Source organism: Onychostruthus taczanowskii, unplaced genomic scaffold (assembly GCF_017590055.1).
Source record: "Onychostruthus taczanowskii isolate IOZ18803 unplaced genomic scaffold, ASM1759005v1 scaffold9, whole genome shotgun sequence".
NCBI lineage: Eukaryota > Metazoa > Chordata > Aves > Passeriformes > Passeridae > Onychostruthus > Onychostruthus taczanowskii.
In genome coordinates, this window is record NW_024506993.1 from 2,977,791 (window position 1) to 3,000,347 (window position 22,557).

At 42.2% G+C, this 22,557-nt stretch overlaps 1 protein-coding gene across 1 annotated transcript in view; it reads left to right on the forward strand.

Moving 5' to 3' along the window:
• The window catches only part of LOC121347228 (contactin-3-like), a 94,635-nt gene that overhangs the window by 13,433 nt on the left and 58,645 nt on the right, over positions 1 to 22,557 (forward strand). Inside the window, exon 2 of the mRNA XM_041425738.1 lies at positions 10,147 to 10,283. Within this exon, the coding sequence (XP_041281672.1) occupies positions 10,226 to 10,283 (58 nt within the window). The 5' untranslated portion in view covers positions 10,147 to 10,225. The remainder of the gene's footprint in view (positions 1 to 10,146; positions 10,284 to 22,557) is intronic.

Consider the following 22,557-nt stretch of genomic DNA (forward strand, 5'->3'; position numbering starts at 1 on the left):
CCCAAAATAAAACCAGCCCAGTCATCAGACATCATCTGCAGGGCAGTGGAAAAAGGCTGTCCTGACTTGCTCTGAGTAAATTGGCCAGAAAAGTCTGCATTAAAATTCATTATTTAAGAGTTTAAAATCTGCTGTCTTGGAGGCATTTTCCATTTAAAAGCAAAGTTGAGGCCAAAGTTTTTGTGGGAAGTCCCAATTCCATGGTGGCATTTGGGTGGGAGAGGTGCAGCTTCTCATCTTCACATCTGTTAGGAATTCTTTTTAATTTCTTTTGGGAAAAACAAGTGACTGCACTGTTTTTTCTGGAAAATTCCTGGCTAATGCAGTGCACAGGTCATGTTTTGAGGTTGGATTGGGTGTTTTAAAGATGTGGTGCTGTATGGGGGGATCTCTTCCTGTATTGTGTTGCTCATATGACATTGAGAAATGCCATTTAAATGGAATAAATTTTCTTGTTGGCACTTGAACATTAATGAGACTTGGAAAGAGGAAAGAGAGGGTGAGAAGGAAGAGGTTTTTCTTCTATTCTCTCTTTAGCACACATTAAACTGATACATATCTGTAAATACATGTGTGTATGTGTAGGTAGATACACATTTTGCTGTTTACCCTAAAAAGTCTCTGGAGTTTTTCTGCCCCAAAGTGTCTGGCTGTTTAATTTGTCAGCTCTAAAGGATTCAGCACAGAATGATTTCCTCACGTGTTGCAGTTTAAGTTGTCAGTGTAAGGGAAGTTCAGTGGGTTGGAAATGTTGTTTCTGCCTGCTCTGATGGAGTTTGAGCCTCTCCTTTTGTGAAAAGGACCAGGCAGGCTGGAGTGCTCATTTTGATGAGGATTTTTGGCACCAAGAGCAGCAATAGGGAGCTCTGAAAATCAAAGTAACTTCTTAGGAGAAGTTAAACACTGCTGATGTCAGTTTTGGTACATTTGGATGTTGAGAGTATCTTTGTGTTGAGATTTACATTCTTTTAAGTTGCAGAGTAGTATTGTCAGCAGTTTTTAAGTGGAGTGTCAGTGTTGCTGTTTTGTGGTGTTCAATGGGCTGTCTATGGTTGGTTTTTGTTGTCTCATTTTTAATTTGTTTTCAGTCTTTTTGTTGGGAGGGAGTTGAGGACAGGCTTCAGGTTTGTGTCACATTTTTTGTTCTGTTTATTCAGGTGCTTGCTGTCCTGTTGTCACTTTGCTCCCTGGATGCCTCAATTCAGGATCTGCTTGAATTTTATTTCCTGGCATTTGCTCAGGTGTAGGATCTTGTCCTATCCTGATTTTTGAGTAGAGATATGAAGGAGAACAGCTCATTCTGTTAAAAAACATATTTGAGGAAGACTGTTTTACCATGGGATGTAGCATCATTGGAAATTTAGCAGCCTGTAAATTTTTGATGAGGAGGGAACTGTTGACAAATTGCTGCAGGTGACCCTTGGAGCCAGGGCAGCCAGCATGGATCAGCATTCCTGGGGATCCATGTGGGATGAGGGTGTTAATTCCAGCTGGACACCAGAGAGGCACAGAGCAACGTTGTTCTGGCCGAGGAATATCAAAGTGGAATTATGTATGCAGGGGAAAGTGATGGGTTTTTATTGGGGCAGCCGTGCAGGATGAAAGAGGCTTTTGAAGCTGTGATTTGTAGTGGATGGCACCGAAGGTATTGCAGAGAAATGCTGATTTTTGTGCCTCACCAGGGACAGCTCCAAGTGTGCTGGTAAAGGTTCTGGACTCGGGAATGAGGGATGGGTCATGAAAGTGCTCTGGGCTGGTCTCAGCAGGAAAAGGGGGATCCTGATCCTGCCCCTCCCAGGTGAGAGCCCACCTGCAGAGCTGCCCCAGCCCTGGCCCAGCACAGGGAGCAGCGGGAGCTGCTGCAGAGAGCCCAGAGGAGGCTCCAGGGGGATCAGCGGATGGAGCAGCTCTGCTGGCAGGAAAGGCTGGCACAGCTGGCATTGTTCACCTGCACAGGAGAAGCTTTGGGCTGAGCTCAGGGTGGCCTTGCAGGGGATGAAGGAGACACAGGGAACGTGGAGAGAGACAATTGACAGGGGATGGAGGGACAGGACACAGGGAATGGCTTCACACTGACAAAGAGTGGGTTTAGATGGGATATTGGGAATAAATCCTTTCCTGTGAGGGTGGGCAGCCCTGGCTGCCCCTGGATCCCTGGCAGTGCCCAAGGCCAGGTTGGACACTGGGGCTGGAGCACCTGGGACAGTGGGAGGTGTCCCTGCCGTGGCAGGAGATGAAATGTGACCTTTAATGTCCCTTTCTACCCAAACCATTCTGATTCCAGTGGTCACCCCTCTTTTCAGGGACTAAGAATTGACCCAGCAGCAGAATCTCCTGCACCCCAAGGCTCCCTGTGCTCCTGGCAGCCCTGGGGAGTTTGGAACACAAATGCAGACATGGGAGTCATTCATCTTGTGGAAATAAAAATCAAGTCTCACCCTTTCCCCCCACTGCAGCTGCACGAGCCAGAGTTCGCCCAACTTCATGTGTGATTTTTTTTTAAAAAATTCCAACAGCTCTGACTTATTTATCATAATTCTAAGCCAGAGTTCACCCAACTTCATGTGTGATTTTTTTAAAAAAATTCCAACAGCTCTGACTTATTTATCATAATTCTCCAGCCCTGCATTATTTTGAAATGAATTGTGACATGCTGTCATGTGGGTTCACAGAATTCCTGACCTCTGGAAATACCTGCCTTGGGATGCCTGGTTGAAGGTGTCGACCCATAAATGTTGTTAAAAGGGGGTCTGGAATTGGTAGGTCACAGGGGGAAAGCCTCAGGCATAAAAATGACAACAACAGGGGCCTGAAAATAGCAGAGGAAATACTTGATTTTTGACAGGTCACTCTTCTGGGAAAAAAAGAAGAATTTTTCAAGTTGATTATTGGTTTAAAATATTGTTGTTCTAAGAAAGGAAGAATTAATGGGCAGAGCATGGGTCGTGTCATCAAGGGTACATTGCTATTTTAGCATTTTTGTGTTCATCAGCATGGGTTTAAATGCACAAGTTTGTGCTGTCGCTGTTGGGAAGGCATTTAATAATCACTGAAGTATAGAGATGTATCTGTACAGAGTAATAAATGGAAATATTTGAAGCAGCAGCTGAAGTTGGCTTTTGACTCTGAGTGGTGAATATGATTATCTGCTTTTCAATTTTATTAACACTTATGCAGAATCTCAAACTTTTCTTTGTGCTAAATATGCAGAATTCTGGGTTGCCACAGGTAAAGAATTCTTCCTGCAGGTATTTGGTTTTTAGCACTCTTCTTTCCTGTGTGTTTGGGAAGTACAATTTTGGCACTGAAGGAAGGTTTTGGTTGGAGCCTGGGAGTGAGTTTGGTGTTAAACACAAAATCTGTGTGCGGATGAGATAAAGCAGATTTCCACAGCAGTTCAGTGTGTGGATGTCTCACTAAGTAATGCAGAAAAGGGCAATATAATTCTGATTTAATTAAATAGCTGCATGAAAAATTAATCTGCTCTAGCAGTGTAACACCTTCAGTGCACCAACACTAAAAATAGTTTCCAGGACTTACACGTGGCATGAGATTTGGGTCACCGTGGTGGGAATTGGTCTTCAGTGTTTGAGTTGCTGTTGCTTCAGACTTACTAAATTTAAATTGTATCTCATAACTGATAAAATGGCAAGAGTTTAAAGGGAGTCTGGTGATCGTTTCCCAGAAAACTTTTAGAAGAAAGCAGAGCTGGTTCTTCGGTGAAGTGTTCCCATGGATGTGCCAGGATTGATGGAGCTGAGCTGTCTCCACAGGTGCTGAAGATTAAAAAACCTCTGGCAGGATTTGAGGAGGGTGATGGTCTTAGAGCAAGATTCCCGAGGAGTTTAACATAAATACCACTCCTTAATTATTTTCTTTTTGCTACTGTGCTGCTTTTGCTGAGGTGGAATAAGTCCTGTGGTAAAGGCTGAGCTGAGCTGAAGGTGTTTTAGTGGTCACAGCTCTGGGATGGCAGAACTGCAGCAGGGAGCTCAGCAAACCCTGCTGGTGTGTGCAGGGGCTGGGCTCTCGTGAGGAACCAGAGGGAAAAAGCAGAAATGTTCTGTGGCACTCGCTGCGGGCAGAGTGGCCGTGCAGTCACCGCAAATGTTCCTTGCTGCGCTGGGAGCAGCAGGGACTGGAATGGGTTCCAGGGCCAGGGAGGGTGTTCGGCAGCAGAGCCACCTCTGTGAGCCGAGTTCCAGGAGGTTTGGATCAGGTGCAGAGGATGGATGGGCTGGGCAGGCCGGGGACCGTGCCTCAGCGTCCATAAATGCAGCCAGACGGGAGAAGCTGTAATAAAACTCTCCACAGAACAGTTGCCGCTTCTCCCATGTTAAGCTGTTGTAAATTAATTTTGTATAAATTGACGCTTTTAACTAGGCCTCTGCTAATGGCACACTGGAGAGAGCTTTAATCCTGCTCAGTGCCCGGGAAATGGAGAAGTTTCTCTGGAAGTTCCTGGCTGGTTTTTGTGCTTGCAGCTTGGTCAGGAGGGTTTGGCTGCTGCCAGTGTCCCTGCAGGGACAGGAGGCTGAGGAAGAGCCAGGGGCAGCTCACAGGGGCCACCAGGCCAGCAGCTTCCTAATGAGTGCTGCTGCCCTGGAACCGGGATCTAATGAGACCCCAGAGGAGCTGGAGCAATCCCATTTTTCCTTGGAGCACCATTTTAAACTCATCTCAGGAGCAGGGCACAGCATTGCTCAGCAGGTTTTGGTGTACGCTGTGCTTTGCCTTGCTGCTGTGGTGTTTAGCTGGTCAGTCCATTTTTTATTTGCAGCCTTGCAGGTGTAGTGGGTGCATTTGTGTTTCTTTCAGAAGGGTGCTGCCTCTGTGCTGGCCAGTATTGCCTCTGTGTTTTGTTTTCCAAAGCCTCTCCAATCTCTCACATGAATTTACTCTGATATCTTACTCTCCAGCCAGGTGGATGGTATCAAATTGAATTAACTCTTTCCTTCAACTGACAGAAATCCTTCTAAATTCTTAAACTGGCACTATCTCTGCTTCAGTGCAACAAATGACAGGTTCCAGTTTGATTTTAGTAAATAATTAGTGGTCAGCTGTGGCATTGCACAGTCTAACCTTGCCTGGATATTTGCAGATGACCTTTAGCACTTTGGAGTTGGGTTCACCTCTACACAGTTCCAAGTGAATTGGCTGTGTTAGTATCGAAGCAAAATCTGGGGATTCCTGGGTATTAGAGAAAGATTGGCTGGATAAATCAGGTCCAAATGAGACCTACCACAGGGGTTTAGTTCTCTTTCCTTGGGGTTTTCAAAATCCTGTGACTGTAGCATTTTTCTAATTATTTTTTAGTTGACCATGGAGAGGTAAGTGTGGCATTGCCATGCAAAACTGGAATATTTCCATCATGGCACTGGTGCCTTCAGGCTTGGATAGGGGCAGTGAGAGGCAGAGGTTTGACTCAGTGGTGAGGAAATTCCCAGCTCAGCTGTTTCCTGATGGAAACCTGGTGGGTTGGGTCACTTCTCACAACTGCTGATTTCATCCTGAGGGTAATCAGAAATGGATAGCACTCCCCTCCCTGAAAAATAAATAAAATGAGCTGCTTGAGTTCATTGTGGAGCATTCAGCACCTCATCTTTCTATGCTGTGCTGTGGAGATTACTTCAGCATTAACTGGAGGGTAAATATCCTATTTTATTCAGATGAGGCCCTGGCACAGGTGCCCAGAGCAGCTGGGGCTGCCCCTGGATCCCTGGAATGTCCAAGGCCAGGTTGGACATTGGGGCTTGGAGCAGCCTGGGACTGTGGGAGGTGTCCCTGCCATGGCAAGGTGGGAGTGAAATGATCTTTAAGATGCTTTCCAACCCAAATAATTCCATGATTTTATGAGATTTTAATAATTCCCTGCCTTAGCAAAGGTCTGCTGACCTCTAGTGTCAGGACATCACTTGATTTTCTGTGCTGGGCTTTGTGATCAATACAGAAAAATAAGTCTGGGTCTCCACAGCTCTCCTGAGCTCCAGGACATTCTGATTAAATTAGACTCGATGACTCTACAGATTCCTTCTGCTCAAACTCACAAGTTTAAAATGAACTTGCCAGCCAGCCCTGACAAGTTCCAGTTCTGTATATATAGAAATAAAAATTCCACCTTTAGGGAACTACTTCTTTTTATGTTTGACTCTGTATAGTAAAAATTAAGGTCACTGAATAAAATTACTGACTCTTGAACCTTTCCAGAACTTTTTATTTCTTTCAGATGTTCATGTGTATCACTTGCTATATTGTATGATCTGAAAGTTCAGAGGTCTGGAGGGTTAATTTTATAGGAAAGAAAATGAAGCTGAATTTTTTTTATATGTGTGTGCTCCCATCCTACTTAATTTGTTTGGCTGCTAGTTTGGTTTGGTTTTGGTTTTTTTTTTTTTTTTTTTCTGGAAAACCAATTGTTTCCATCAAGAAAATGGTAGGAGCAACTCATGAAAATTGACTTTGCTCTGAAACTTGAAGAAATTAATAAATAGTTTGGTTTGTTTTGTTTTTGTTTTTTTTTTTTTTCTGGAAAACCAATTGTTTCCATCAAGAAAATGGTAGGAGCAACTCATGAAAATTGACTTTGCTCTGAAAGTTGAAGAAATTAATAAGAGAGAAATGTAATCTGTTAATTTTTCCTGGTGTTTTTCTCACCACTTCACAGCTTTGCTTTTTTACTGCCTTGAAATAACTTTGGCTTCTGAAAACAGAGCACTACCTAATAATAGGAAGCTTTCTGATTTAAAAATAAAGTTCCATTTCCTTTTGCATATTCTGTGGCTATTACTTTGTTTCTTTACAGTCTTTTCCAACAACATCAGGTGCTGTTTGTCTTTATTCTTCCTGGCCTTTACGTACAAAGTGCTGAATTGTGGGGGAGCTAGTTTTTTAAGTCTTATTTCCAAAACCCCCCAGATGTTGTGGCTCTGCCCATTTGCTTCTGTAAAGGGGGACATGAAATGACTCTTAAGAGTAATTTTATAATAATTGACACTTTATTAATATTAATATTTTAATATTAATATTTTGCAAATTAAATTTTAATATGGATATTTTGCAAATTAAATTTTAATGTAATATTAAAATGGGACGTTTTGATCACAAAATCCAGAGGCAAGGGGCTGGGACCTAAGAAACAGGGCTGTGGAGGAGCTGTGAAGGTGACAGGGATGCTCAGCGTTGTCCTTGGATTTTGGATCCCTGCATTGGCAGTGGACTTCTTTGATGCAGGCTATTTCTATCTCAGAAAAAAAATTGGAATATGTATACTACAAAAAGCAACTCACTGCAGCCTTCCTAATACAATATTTGGTGATTTTACCATCTTCATCTTTAGATCATCGGGGTAAGAAAGAAAAGGTTACAGTGAGGCTGAGCTGCTGTGATGTTCAGAATTTGATTTATTTTTTTTTTTTTTCCTTTTTGGAGCAATGTCCAAGGCAGCAGCTTTCTCCAGTGTCAGGCATTAACCAGGGCTCTACAAACAGCCTGATCCCACTGCCTTGGCCAGGGGCAGCTCTGCCTGCCCTCTGCACATAAAAACTTCTTTGGGCTCCTTTTCTTTAGAGGAAAGCGATGAGCTGGGGAGGAACTTCAATAAATTCATACTTTGGGTGTACGTCTGGGCTTGCATCTTTGTAAAGAACAGATATTATTGAGCACAAGGGTGCATTTATCTGGCTTAGAGCTGGAAATCTCAGCACTCCTAAGTGTGCTGCTTTTAAAATGAAGCAGTGGTATTCAGGATTAGATCCTAGATTAGCAAAACCTCACAGAACACAGGCAAAATGAAGTGTTTAAAGTCATTTAAGTCTTACAGTGTTGGCTGGTAGCTACTATTTTCTCTTTAGATATTAAAATTTATTAAAATATAATGCAGCCAGAGGTTGAAATGTATTTTTATGATTTTATACCCACATACAAAGCTTTCAATTTTTAAATTTTTTTTTCAGCTTCTACCAAAGCAGTTTTTTTCTGGCCTGAAATGGATCTATCACGTTCTGCTTTGCCCAGAGCACTTAGAGAACAAAACCAAATCAATTTAGCTTCCCCATATTTTTCTTTTTTTTCCTTGCAAGACTGCAGGAAAGCTGACACACAAGAGTGACCTACTTTAATATTGATGCTCACCTCCTCCCCTCTCCCCTGCCTGCCCTTCTGTTCTGGGCAGCTGTGGAATTCCTGTGTTCCAGGGGCTGGCATGGTGATGAATGTCACCCATGGATAACATTCCCTTGGCAAGGCTTTGTGGGTGCCCCTTGGAAACACAGGGTGAGGAATGGCCAACTGCAAGCCTACAGCTTCAACAAGAAGCTTTTTATGTTCTTTGGTTTCTTTTTTGTTGTTTCAGTTTGCCCCTTTTTTGTGGGGTTTTGTTTTGATTCTGTTAGTTTGGGATTTTTTTTGTGGTTTTGCTTTACTAAGGAAAGAAAAAAAGGCAAAAACCAAACAGAAGAGGAGAAAAGTAAAAAAGTAAAGCCTTGAGGTGCAGATCTCCCACAGAACAAGTTTCTTTGTGACCTCACTTTTTATTTGGCTCAAGTTTGGACAATGCTCTGAGGCACAGGGTGTGTCCTGTGCAGGGCTAGAGTTGGATTTAGGATCTTTGTGGGTCCCTTCCAGGATGTTCTGTGAAGAACTAACCTGTTGCCAAAGCACTGTTCTGAGGTTTTTACCATGCAAAATGAACAGAGTTTATTGTACTCCCACCACTCCTTTTGGAAACCAATAATATTTTAGTTGTTTATCACCAACATTTTTCAATCTGAGATCTGTGAGAACCTGAGTGAAGCTCCTAAAATTGTACCCAGGGAGTGCCCTGGGGTGGGATATTCCCATTTGAGGTGCCTGGGAATTGCTCCATCCCTGCTGTGAGCCTTCCTCTATGCCAGCTTTGCTGGGGATTCAATACCTGATATTTGATAGAGATGTGAGGGCTTGGATTTGCTGATTTTCCGGTTTAGAAGCACGTGGGAAAAATGAGAAAGCAAGAACTTCAACGCTGGATGGATGGAGGATGCCACTGCCAGCTCTGTGTGGATCCCAGGAGCCAGGGGTGGCAGGATGAGGAAAAAATACTGTCCTTGTGGCAAAGGGTGGTGTGTTTTGGAGGAAAGTAAATTCTCATAGCTGGTCACAGGCTGGGGATGTATCAGAGAGGACCCTCTGTTTGAATTTTTTCTGGGGAGCTTAGAAATTCAAACACTTGTTCTACAGCAGTATTAAACCCTTAATTCTAATTTTAAGGAAAAAAAAAAAAAAAAAAGGTAGTTCACATGCAGACATCAAGTTCAGAAAGCTCAGATGTGGCTCCCCGGAGTTAGCAGTTGTTTGCTTGACCTTAATATGGCCATGAAGGAATCTGTAGGCTAATTCCAGAAGGAATAATTTAGTCTGGGCTGTGTCCTGCCTGTCTCCCCTTCCTCTGAAGAAAGAGGATGCTATGGAAGTGACGTGCAGAAAATAAAAAGGCCAGAGTTGTCCTGCAACTAAACAAAAATTACTGTAAAGCTTTTTTAGGAAAAAAACCCAAGTGAAATAATGTCATAGCCAGGTTGGTAAGGCTGGGCACAGGGTTTATCATCTGGCCAGTGACAGAGGTAGAAATTGCAGTAAATTGGCTCATTGCACCTGGTGCAGAAGTCCAAAGAGGAATTAAAAACCAAAAAAGCCACCAGTGACACATCACACTCCAGTGCATCACAAAAAGGGTGGGTTGGACGTGGCTTTAATTAAATCAGTCACAGGTTTGTGTTGTTGCCAGCATGGCTGGCACAGGGCAAGTGCAGCACAAGCTGCTGCTCCCAGATGTGCTCAGCTGCTGAACTGTGTGTGGTTGCACCTCATCTACTCCCTTCCTTTAAATCCACTGTATTTCACAAATTAATCAGTGCTGGAGCTTGGTGGGAACTGCAGAATCAACTTTGCTGTCAGCTCTGCTCCTGCTGGAGAATAAAACTTCCAGCACCTCATGTACATGAAAAAATGTGAAATATGGATGCACCCTTGTGTTGGGGGATTAAGTCCTGGAAAAAAAAGGAACATTAAAGGATATGCCAACTTTGTATTTATTTAAAAAGTGTGTTATCAAGGAATCCAGTTCCTAAGGACCATCAAGGCATTCACTTTTGTCTGTTCTTTTAACAGGTTAAACCTTGCCACCTGAAAGACTCAAACACACAGTTCCTGTGAGAGAGCCAGAATTACTGAATTCAGGAGGCTGAAGATGCTGCTGCTGCTGTGGGAGCAGCTGTTCCTGGTGTCATTTGTTGGCTGCCTTGCAGGTAACAATAATCTCTAACTTCTCTTGTAGAGCTGTGCATGAGTTCAAAAATTCAAGGTTTCAGCTACGCTTGAGGAGGAGAACCCAGAGGCTTTGAAATGCACAAGTTATGTAGAGTTAAAAACCAAACAAGCATGTTAAATAATGCAAAATATGAAAAGTGAGTGAATGAAAAGAGCCTTTGCTACGTGGGGCTGTGGTTTCCAAGCAAGCAGAAGATATTGGAGTGCATTAAGGGTGCTGTTGGTAGCTGTGCTGATTGAAGAGCTGCAATGTGTGTTTGTCTTTAAGTGGACACTCCACATTCTTGATTGCTGCAGCTTTTCTCAAAACTCTGCTTTGGAAAGGGGTTTATTCCTGAGGAGCAGCCCTGGGTTGTTGCTGAGCTGCTGAATTGGTGCAGAGATTTGCTTTTCTTGCTGTGCCAGACAGCTCTGGGAGTTTGGAGCTGGTGCTGCTGCTGAGGTCTCCTCTCTGCTGCCGTGCCAGCCCTGCAGAGTCATTTTCCCTTCCCTTGTGGAGCTCAGTGCTCACTCCCAGCAGCACAAGGCTCGCCCTGGTGATCTCCCTGCTCAGCTTCTCCTGCTCCCCAAGGGTGTGAGGGGAGAGGAGCAGCTCCTCTCCTGCCCTGGTGAGTTCTGTGCCCCTGGCTTTGCCAGCCCTGCCAAAAGCAGGGCAGTGCCCAGATGTCCCCTGTGCATCCTCTTGAGGATGGCCAGCACAGCTCTGGGGAGCAGGACAGTGCCTGTAGCATGGAGTGTGAAAATGGACTGATTTATCTCCGAGCTCTGCTGTGGATAGATGAGTTTGCTTTCCAAGAACTCCAGGGGGAATGGAGGGAAATGCTGTGGCTGCCCCAGGCAGTGCCCTGGCTGGGATCTCCTCCTGTGCCAGCCTCTCCTTCCATCCCCTTCCTCCCCTGAGCAGTGCCTGTGTCCTGGCTGTGCTCAGAGGGTTGGAGTCCTGGGCACAGCTCCAGGGTAGATGGATTCAGCTTCTCATGGAGGCTCAGAAGGCCAGGATTGGGTTTTGGCTTAGTCAGGAACTTTAAAGAAAGGGAAGTGACATTGTTAAACCAGTGTCCATCCTCCCAGCCCCTTCTCTGCACCTATTTCAGTCACTCCCTGCAGCTGGGTACTTGCCAAGTGTCAGTTTGGTGGCCATGGGGAGTTGGTAGATTGCAGAACCAGCAAGAAGTCCAGTGAAAAGCTGATTTTCCTGATTCCAAAAGCCAGCTGGCGTGCTTGGGAGCCTGGAGCACCCATCAAGGATGTACATCCCAGATTTAATGTTGGATTGCTGTCGCTGAGGAGGTTGTGTGGAGTCTCTGTCAGCACTTGCAGAGACAGGAGTTGAGCCAGATGCAATTTGAGGAATTTCTGATTTCCAGCTGCCTGACCCATCTCCCTCAAAACTCTGCAGAAGGGCTCAATCCTGACATAAAAACCTCTTATTTGGGCATGTGTTCCATGGTAACATGACCTGTTTGCTTCAACTGCATGAATCTCCCAAAGAGACCTTTGGAGCAGCAGGCTGCTAAAATCCACTTGGGAATCCTGGGGCTGAATTGATTTCAAAACAGGTTTTAGTAAGAGCAGGCTGTAAATGTGGACACAAGCTGTCTAACAGTTTGGAGAATTTTATTTTAACCTCTTTATTAAGACAGATCAGCAGGTATTCTGCCTGCCCATAGAAAACCATTTTTGTTTTGCTTTGCCTATAAGCAAAAAGACAGTTCTTGAAAGAGCTCTGTGCAGTTCAGTGTTGTGAAATAACATCACAGCTGCAGAAAAGGAGATGATGCTGATCTTGGCTTATGAACCCTGACATTGTCTGTCTTTGCAGATAATGTCTTTCAAACCATGCCCCTTATTGCAGTGTCCTATATTGAATTGCTTTTCCTTTATCTGTTGTCAGTCTTCATAGTTCATCAAAGAGGAGAGTGTGAGAGGATCTAATTAAAAAAAACAGTGTCCCTTGGGTTTTTGTTTATTGAAGTGTGATTATATCTGTATGACTAATGATCCCATGGTCTTTTTGTCCATTTACCTTGGGGAGCAAAAAGGTGATTACTGAGTATTAAATATATATATATGTGGGGTTTGCAAATGTCTGCCTTGTTAGGAGAAGAATTTCAAAACACACACTTTAGCATTTTTATCTTTAAATTACTCTGAAGACCAGCTTCAAAGATAAACATGAGTAAAACATGCAGAACAACATCAACAATGAAAGTGCCAGACTAAGCTGTGGAGAAGTCATGAATTAATTCCAGGTGTAACTTCCTGCAACTTCTGATTCTTGTAGAGCCTTCACCCCTCCTGAACGTGCCGATTGCCCTTGGTCTTTGGGGAACTGGGGTAGAATTCCTGTCTGGAATGTGTGAGGAGGAATTTGATGAAATGGTGAACCCCCATCTCATGAGTGTGTAAAAACTCCCCTGCAGTTTGTGAGCACTCTTGTGCATTTTGGCTTCACTTTCCTGCTCCTGGAGGGCAGGACAAGGCACCAGGGGCAGTGCCTGGGCTGCTCCAGCCCTGCAGGGCACAGGCTCTGCTTTCTTCACTGCCTCACAGAGCTCTGCTGCTCTCTCCTCCCCAGAAAGGAATGTTCCTAAAGCTCCTCCTGAGGTTTAACAGGAAAAACAGCTTCTGAAGGGTGCTTGAAGGGGAAGGAAAGCTGTGAAAAAAGAGAGAGTTCAAAGAAATGAAACAAGGAGGACTCTGTGTGTAAATGCATAAAAATTTTCTCCTTCAGGAGATGAAGGGGCACATTGCAAACATCATGTCCAGGGTAAGACCTGGAGACGCCACTTATGTTAACTTTCTGTCCTAAAATTCTGACTCCTTGCCATCACAAACTGTGTGTCCTAACACTGGCTTTGCCGTACTTTATTTAAATAGAGAAAACAAAAAATAATTATTATATTTTTTCTTCCAGCCATTGCAAGCCTTGGCAAAAAACAACCAAACAATACCACAAACAAAAAACCCAGCCAATGCACTGCTGTAATATATAGAAATTATTTGGACACTGAAGCCTGGCTCCTGTTCTGTCCCTTTATACTAAAATTTGCCAATAGGGAGATTTTTCTTCTAATTCCTTATTCAGCAGTCCATTTGAGTTTAAAACTAGATCATATTCTATGTATTTCTTTATGTCAATTCAGGTGTTTTTATTGCCTTCATTTTCATTTTTTCATTTTGTTTTCTCAGTCTAATACAGAAATAAACTGTTAAGCCCTCAGGCACAGCAATGTCATGTATCAGATTCACAGTTCTCTTTTTGAGTATCAAGTTTAGGAGACTTATGAAATTGGAAAGCATGATTCTTTATTTTCCAAAGAGCAGGAAAGCAAACCTTCTGTGTTTTTACTGCTCTGATGTTGGGATTAGATCATGCCACAAGGAGAGCAGAAACATCCCCTTCAGATTTAGTCTTTGGTGGGGAGTTTCTTTATGGGTAAAAGTCCATTTGTAAGGAAAAAAAAATAAATAATATCATTTAGTACTCTTGTTCAAATTCAGTTTTCATTAAGAGTTACAGCCTTCAGACAGAGCCAGCCTGGCTTTTGATGCATAATGCTTTTGCATATTAATAGTAATCTCCTTTTTGTGCATTTTACATGTCCAGCCATCATGTTCAAGTGCAGCTATGCCAGTAGAGACTGTCAGAATTGTTTAGCTGGGATGGCTTGTGCGGCGCTACCAGCATTCACTGCACTGCCAGAAAGTTTGGCTTCAGTTACTTACAAAATGAGAAACTGGTCTTGAGAGTTCTGCTTTTTTCTGAAGTGTTTGGGGAGCAAAAAGGTGATTAGTGAGCATTTTATATATATTTTTTTTCCAAAATGTCTGCCTTGTTCAAAATTTCAAAACATGTACTTTAGCATTATTATTTTTAAATTACTGTGAAGAGCAACTTCAAAGATAAGAATGAGTAAAACGTGGAGAACAACACGAACAGTGAAAGTGCCAAACTAAGCTGTGTTACAGTCATGAATTAATTCCAGGTGTAACTTCTTGCAGGGCCTTCACCTCTTGCTGTGGCCCAGGGTAAATCTCACCTTCCTCTGCAGCTCCTTTTCTCCTCCTGTAGCAGCCTTGGGCACTCCTGGGTGAGGTGACCACATTTAATCCATTCACTTGGAATTAGGTGAGGTGAAAAAAGAGTCTCCTTCACGAGGATCTGTATTTTCTGGTCAGCTAAATGTAAACTTGGAGCTTTTAAGTCCAAAGCCCATGAAAAAACCTTTGTTGACATCCCAGCCTTTCTCCAAGCTGATGGATTTCCAGGAGTCTGGGTTTCCACAGTGGGCGTGCTCTTACCAGTTATAATATTGAATTCCACGAGTGCAGTAAATGCTGTTATATTTAAATTCTTTTTGAAGAGAGACCTTTAATAGCTTTTGAAGAGTCTCCTTGGTCTCTGCTTTATCTTTCAAGCTGAGGAAAGCCTCCTCTAGAAAAGGAGCTCCCTCGTGCTGCAGATACTGTCTAACCTTAAAGCTGAATCCTCACCTTCAGACAATTAATGCCTCATTTTAAGGAGACAAATGCTGCCTTTATCTTCATTAATTAAGCTCATTGCAGATTTGATGACATTTGAATGGAGAAATTTTGGCTAGTGGCAATTCTGATTTTCACATAAATTGCCAAGAAGGAATTTTCAAGTGGTTTATCTTGCAATAAAATTCTGTTATTGTAAATATTACTGTGCATGAAGGCTGTACATTTGTACTTCTACTGTTCTGCCTGCTGCAGTTTGAAGTGCAGTACAATAGAGCAAATAATTCCAGTATATTTCATGTAAAAGGTTATGAAGCTTGGGCACATTGACTAGTAATCCCTACTTGGAATACTTACTCAAATCCACAAATAAATATTGATTTACTAGCAATTGTGGTAAATCCCAGTGCTTTAGGACTTCTCTTAGCTGATTTTTTTTGGTAGCTAGATCATTGCCTGGTATTTTGTTTATGGCTACTTATTTGCTGTGTGACTTCAGCCTTTTTTGCCCAGACACCTTAGAAAAAGTGAAGATTCCCAGCTTGCTTGCCTTGTGACAAGGACAGCACAGGAGCCTCTCCATGGGTGTTTTTTGGTTGTTAGTGTGGAATAACACAGAGTTTCAGAAGAAGTGAGGTCCTGAAAGTTGTTGGAAGACTCTTTGCTTCCATGCATTCCAGCCCTTTACTTGGGAAGCTCAGGATGCTGTGGAGTTAAAAAAGTCAGATTAAAGAGGCTGTGAGTGACAGTTAAAAAACAGGGGAGGTACACTGGGTGGAAATCTAAAGCTGAATAATTTTGCAGATGTTCAGCAAAAACAGCAGAACTGAGAATAATTCAGTTTGTATTTAAAAAAAGCTCTTCAGTAGAAACTGTTCTGATTTTTCTTGTTGTTCTTAATGATGATGTTCAAAATGAACGCTTTAGGGTTTTAATTTTTGGTGATTTTAAATATGTGGCTGCCAGTGCCTTGGACAAAAGCTTTATTTGTGCCATAATTAACCTCTCAGTTTTTTGTGTAATAACAAATGTGTTAATAGTAGCCTTTAGCTCCTCCAATACAGGATGTACATATCAGCAGTGAAATTTCAGGGATCAGTATTTATCAGGGATTAAAACACAATCTACACGCTGTTTTTTCAGTAACAAAATAACCCAACATTGTAGACTATAAAGCTTAACCTCAACCATATTTGCTAAACGTGTTTGAAAACCTAAGCGAATAAAAGCTCATTTATATTCCTGTCTGATTAGCACAATCAGAACTTATTGATGCTAAAACGAGCCAAATTTCCATAACTATAAACAGAATATTAAAATACAGTTGACTAGCAGAGCATGATGCTTTTCCCCTCCTTGGATGGAACGTGGAGTTATGACTTCTTGGTGATTTTTTAGGGGTCTTTCAAGAAAACGAAAGGCATTTCAAATCCAGGCCTTGGGGCACGGAAGCAGAACCTTTTCCAGGCAAGTGGAAAAGGTGATGTGTAGGTAAATATGTTTGTGCTTGGCTGTCCTTAATTTCTGCATAGTTGGGGGTCAGATGTTCAGGAGCATTTGGATGTAGAAAGCACTTTTTTTTTTGAAGCAGCCACTACAAGTATTTGTAGTATTCTACTCAGTAGATGGGGCCAGAAAACCTTAGTGAAGAGGGGGAGATGTGGAGTGACTTTGTGCAGTGCTGTAAATTAAGGAATTCAATCCTGGAGCCAGCTGGGTGTTTCCCTGTGGTGTAAAATGAGAATGACAGAATGGTTTGGGTTGGAAGAGACCTTAAAGGTGATCCAGTTCCACCTCCTTTCACAGGCAGGGACACAGAAACATGGAATAATAGCACAATAAAAGAGTTTTGGGGAGACCTGGATTTGGTTGTGATGGCTGTGAGCTTGTGCAGGTGACTCAGGTTTCCATTTAAATTGCCAGGAAAAAGCCCAGTGACACTTGGGGAGTTTTTGTGTGGTCCCAAGGGTCTGGGTGAAGAGTCCCAAAGCTGAGACTTGTCACGTTATCCTAAACACACATCAGGGTTGGTTCCCATCTCTGAGGTGTCATTTTGTTAAAAAGTACCATGTGAGGAATGAGCATTGCTTTTATTCAGCAGACACAGAAGAGTGTACCAGGATCCTGTTGGAAATAATCAGAACATTTTGCATCTCCAGTGGTGCCGCTCCACCCTCACAGACTGTGAGCTGCAAAATCACACCTTGCACCTGCTCTGCAAAATAATTCGGGGCAACTCGAGGTGCTCTGCATGCAGCAAGGAGCAAGGGACTGCACAGAGAAGTGTGGCATTCCCTTGCCTTTGGCAGTTGTTGTGCAAGGAGAACTTGAAAATTATTTACACCTGAATTAAAAATAGCTTCGTTTGCATAGACAAGGGTAATTAGTGTGTATTTTATCCTCCTGCAGCTATTTATAACTCTGAAAGCAGTAAAGAAAATCCTCAGGTAGTTTGGTGTTTGATTCAGTTAAGGATTCTCCTGTAGTTCGGGGGTGGCACATAAAGATCCCACTGTTGGTAAACACCTGAGTGGCAAATTTTGATACTGGAGATGATGGGCATAGCTTGGGAGAGATAAGGTGCAAATAAGAGTTCCTCTTCCAAAGCTCTGCTGCATGTCCAGGAAAAGTTTTTAGCTTGATTATTCCGGATTATTTCCAGGCTTTATGTTGCCACAGATCATCCCCTGGTAGAGACTTTATGAATTAGGAATTTTAAGGTTTCATCCCGTTTCTCATTTTTAAGGTTTGCTGTGCAGGGAGATCACATGGCCCTGGATTTATTGAGTCAGGGCAGCTCTGGGGGTGTGGAATGGAAGAAAGACATTTTCCCTACGCTCTTCAAAATGAGAAGAGACATTTATCCTGTATCAACAACTTGAAAATAGGACAGATTCATTCCTTGCCACGATGTTTTGTGCTGGCTGGGAGATGATTCCAGCAAGCACTGATAAGAGACTGTTTTCAGAGATAAACTACTGACAGTAATGGTGCCTTGGCTTTTTGGGGAGAGGGGGTGTGTGACAGTCCTTTCTGCCTTCAGAGTTCAGAAAAATTGCCTTTGATTGCAGCTGTGGAAAAACCCTAAATCTGAATTTGCTTGCTAGCTTCTGTAAAACTTTATTGTAGACCACAGGCTGTAGTTGAAAGTGAGACAACTACATGGCTGAATCTATTTTTTTATACATAATTTATATATAAACTCTAAAGATTCATCTCCAATTTCACATCCATAGCATTGCTGCAGAGGGGACATATTTCAGCTTTTGCAAGAGTTTGCCTAGTGAGTGACATAAGTGAGCAACATGTTGGGAAATATTACTTCTAATTCATTTTTTAAAGTTTTTTGAATCTTAACGTGAAATATTGTATTCTGTAAAGAGATCCTGACGAGAAAATGAAATTACATAAAAGCATAGAGGAAATGAGGGAGAAAAAGCAGTTGTTTCAGATCATAACCTTGTTGGTTGGGGTGACAGTTTCAATTCCATCTGAGTTCTCTCCAGTTCTCATCCTTTTTATGTTGGATTAAGTAACAGTTTTTGTCTTCTTATTCCCATAGCAACCTTATCTCTCTTTATTTTTTTGATGTAAATCTGCTTTTCTCTTACTATCTTTCAAAGTATGTGCATGAATAGCTTGTGAAGGAGAGGAGTGTGGCAAGGAGAGAGCAGAGACTTTCTGGCATAGAAAATAAGGGAAAGAATATTTTGCAGCAAAAAATAAGAGAGCTTAAAAACCACTTTTTTCCTCCCAAAGCTATTTATTACATCATTTTCCCATGTCGATTTCCATGAAGGCTAAAGCTTTAGTGCTGTTTTAGGATGTTGTGTGTTAACTCCTCCAGTTTAGGCCAGCCCACGTGCTCAGCCAGAAATACAGATTTAATGCTCTGTTTTAGCATTGTGGTTTCTGTAACTTGGGACAAGTGCTACTCTGAGCAGAGGTAAATCTTGCCTTGCCATGATTTTGTTCCACGTGGAATCTCTTAGGAGAAGGTTGAGTTTTGGGCAGGAGCCCTGGGAGAATCCTGGTGCTTGAACCCTCAGAGTGCCAGGGACCAGGCTGCAGGTCACAGCACCAACCCTGTCCATCCAAAAGGCTGCACATCCTCAGCCAGGCATGGTTTCAGGCACTAAATGAAGTTGGAAAATGCAGCTGTTGCTTTGTCTGCCTACATCTTTTTCTCCTATTAAATACTTCCCTTAATTGGACTTGCTTAATACAAGATGTGTCTGAAGTGCAAGGGAGACAGTGGACACCGATGTGATTTTAGATTTTTTGACTTCATGCCTAAGTTCTGAGATCTTTTTTAACAGGAACCTTTTGAAATGCTGGCTTCATTTCTGTAAAAAATATTTATAAATGACAAAAAAAAAAAAAAACCCTGGCATTTCCTGCACAGCTCCCGGCGCCTGGTAAAGCTTTAAATCAAAAATACTTTAATTCTTTTGTGTGTGTTCTTTGTTTCTTTAAGAGAAGTAGTGACGTTGCTTAGGATTGTTTGCATTGCAGGACTGTTCTTAAAATTCTGAAATATGGATTATTTGGGAAAACACAACAAGTATTCACTAAAAAAATCAAAGCAAGTTCTTGCTAAGGAAAGTATTTCACCTCTTGATTTGTGTGTCAGAATTACCCTAATGGAGTCTTGTTAGCCCATTTAACATGCTCCTGATAATATTAAGATAATACTTAAAAATGTTTACATTACATTAATACCCCATTAAGGGCCTGATCTAAAGCCCATTGAAGTTAATAGGAACGTTCAGTAGGAACTGAATGCTTTGATCTCTCAACTGTAGCTTTTGTTTCTTTGTTTAAGAGAAGTAGTGACGTTGCTTAGGATTGTTTGCATTGCAGGACTGTTCTTAAAATTCTGAAATATGGATTATTTGGGAAAACACAACAAGTATTCACTAAAAAAATCAAAGCAAGTTCTTGCTAAGGAAAGTATTTCACCTCTTGATTTGTGTGTCAGAATTACCCTAATGGAGTCTTGTTAGCCCATTTAACATGCTCCTGATAATATTAAGATAATACTTAAAAATGTTTACATTACATTAATACCCCATTAAGGGCCTGATCTAAAGCCCATTGAAGTTAATAGGAACGTTCAGTAGGAACTGAATGCTTTGATCTCTCAACTGTAGCTTTTGCAAGTTAGAAGAAAATCAAACATGAATATTGTTCCAGTCAACAGAAACACGACTGTGCTGTGTCCTACCCCACCCTTCATGGCTCATAAAGCTATTGGATTTGGAGCCTCCTCAAACTGAAATAAAGATTTAAAATATCAATTTGGAATGTGTTTGACAGCACCAAGCTGATATTAAAAAAAGGGTGTTGCTAAAAGGCTTTGGATGAGGAGCAGAAATAAGGGAAGGCTTGGCCAGGTGGCTGAGAGAATTTGACTTCATCATTTAGTAGATGTAGAGTTTGTTTTTCTGGCTTTTCTTTTGAGATGTGGAGTGCCCTGGCATGGTTTTAGACAACATTACATTATTTGAAGAACACCTGCAAGAAGATAGAGCAGATGTCCTTTTCCTTTGAGGTCACTTGGAAGATGTGCAGAGGGGGATTTAGGGATGTGGTTTAGTGGGACTTGGCAGTGCTGGGGAATGGTTGGACTCAAGGATCTTGGAGATCTTTCCCAGCCTAAATGATGCTGTCATTCCATAACAAGCACAGTATCTTGTGTTGTACAGAATTACTCTGGCATTCAGTGAATTTATAAGAAATACACAGCAAAGTTTGAATTAACCCCTGGCTGCAGCCCAATAAATGTGGACAGATTGCAAATAACAATTTCAGTGCCTTCACTGGGTATCACCTTACTTTAAAGATACTTTTTCAGAGCTGCAGTTTGCTGCCAGCTTGTGTATTTTGGTTTCTGATGTTCATTGCAAAGCAAAGCAGGCATCTTAAAACTGAAGCAGTGGAAGTTAGAGAGCTGCTCCTATTACACTGCACTGCTTGTGTCTCTGTTCTGGTATTGATTATATATTTATGTCTTGTTTCTCATCCAGTGTGGCACTGAGTAGTTACAGAGAGCACAGGCTGGGGCTTGTGGGGAGCCTCATTTAATAACCAAGGAAATTCTCTGTACTTATGAGAAGAGATGCAGTACCTGATTTTATTTTCCTGTTATTGCTTCTCTCAGCCCTGTGCGGCGAGACATCTTCTCTCTATTTTTTATGGAACTGTATTTTTTCAGCCCATGACTTTTTATTCAGTTGTTAAGGATATATTTCTGAGGATTACATCACCCTGCAAGGAGCAGTGTGGCTTAGGCTGGGGATCAGCTGCACATGGAGCATCTGCCACAGAGCAATTCTGCTCAGATACCAGCAAAAAGATTTGAGGTCCCCCTGTCTTTTGGGGGTTTTTGCCTTGCTTACATGTCTCAATCTATTAAACTATCCTGAGCAGCACTGGGATTGTATTTGTTTCACTAAATGAAGTAGCAGAACTCAGCTATTTCTCAGGAGTTGTTTTTTTTTTTTTTTTCCCACTGCTGCAGCCTCTGTTGTTGAGTGGTCTGATGCTGAATTTATTAATCTATGCTGTTGCTTGCTCAGGTGTAATCACTTGTTCAGCCACATTTATTCATCCACTGAAGGAAGTGCACATTGGTCCATCATGGCATATTAAAGGTTTGCCTCCTCCTGCCACAGCTGTCATCTCTTTGACCCCTCAGTAAACTAACAGTCTTCCACATAATTTTGCTTTCATTCAAGTGTAATGCCATTACTGTGGAGGCAGACAGAATGCAATTCTCTAAAGATCTTGTCTCATTCCCTTCTCTTCCAGGGAGGTTAATGTGCTCAGATGATCCCTGCCTTTTCTTTTTGCTCTCTTGATGCAAGAAGAGCAAAAAAACAGTGCTCCTGGATAATCTGTTTGGACTTGCTTTTGGGGGATGGTGCAGGCTGGGAAGATGAACTCACCAGCTGGGTAGAAGCTCTCTTCACCACTTGTGTTTCAAATGCCTTCATTTGTTTTCTTCGCGCTTTTTATTTCCACAGCTTTTTACAAAAATGTTGTACAGATGTTTTTCTGAAATGGAAGTAACTGAGTCAAAACCTTTTTACCCAAAACAAGCTAAGCTAGGTTTAAATATTAATGATGTGTGGGAATCACTTCAGTCTGAAGTTGAAGCAGTGTTTTGTCCACAGCCATTTGTCACTTACAAGTGCAAAACCCTCAGCCTGTAGGGAATGTCTGCAGTGGCAGTGCTGTGCCTGGGGTCAGTGATTCCTGATTTTGGGAATGAGAGCTGGGAGAGGATGGCCAGGAAGGAGCCAGCCCCAGCAGGAATCCTGAGTGCAGGTTCCCTGGATGAACTTACTGTCATTGTCACATCTAATGACTTGGAATGGCATTGATTGCCTCTACTGTACACACTGTTATTTTATCCACTAATTAAGTTAAAAAAAATCAAATGAGCCAGTGATTTGTTGGGTGTAGGGGCTGGTTCTGCACTGCCACAGCCTCTCATCTGCTGGCTGAACTCTTGTGTGTGATTTGCCAGAGCTTCCCTGGGTATCAAATGAGTGTGATATGATGCTTCTGATTTTTAATAATCTGATCTTAACAGTGGTATTTTGCATTTCCTTATCTGTTGTTAACACTCCTTTGCATTCAGCTGGTTTTGAACCTCTGATTTCTTACTACATCTGTCTTCCTTATTTTATTTCAGATTCTTTTCAGAAGAATTTTTATGCCGCTTTGGTTAGCAAAATGTAGAATTTTTCTCCTTAGTAT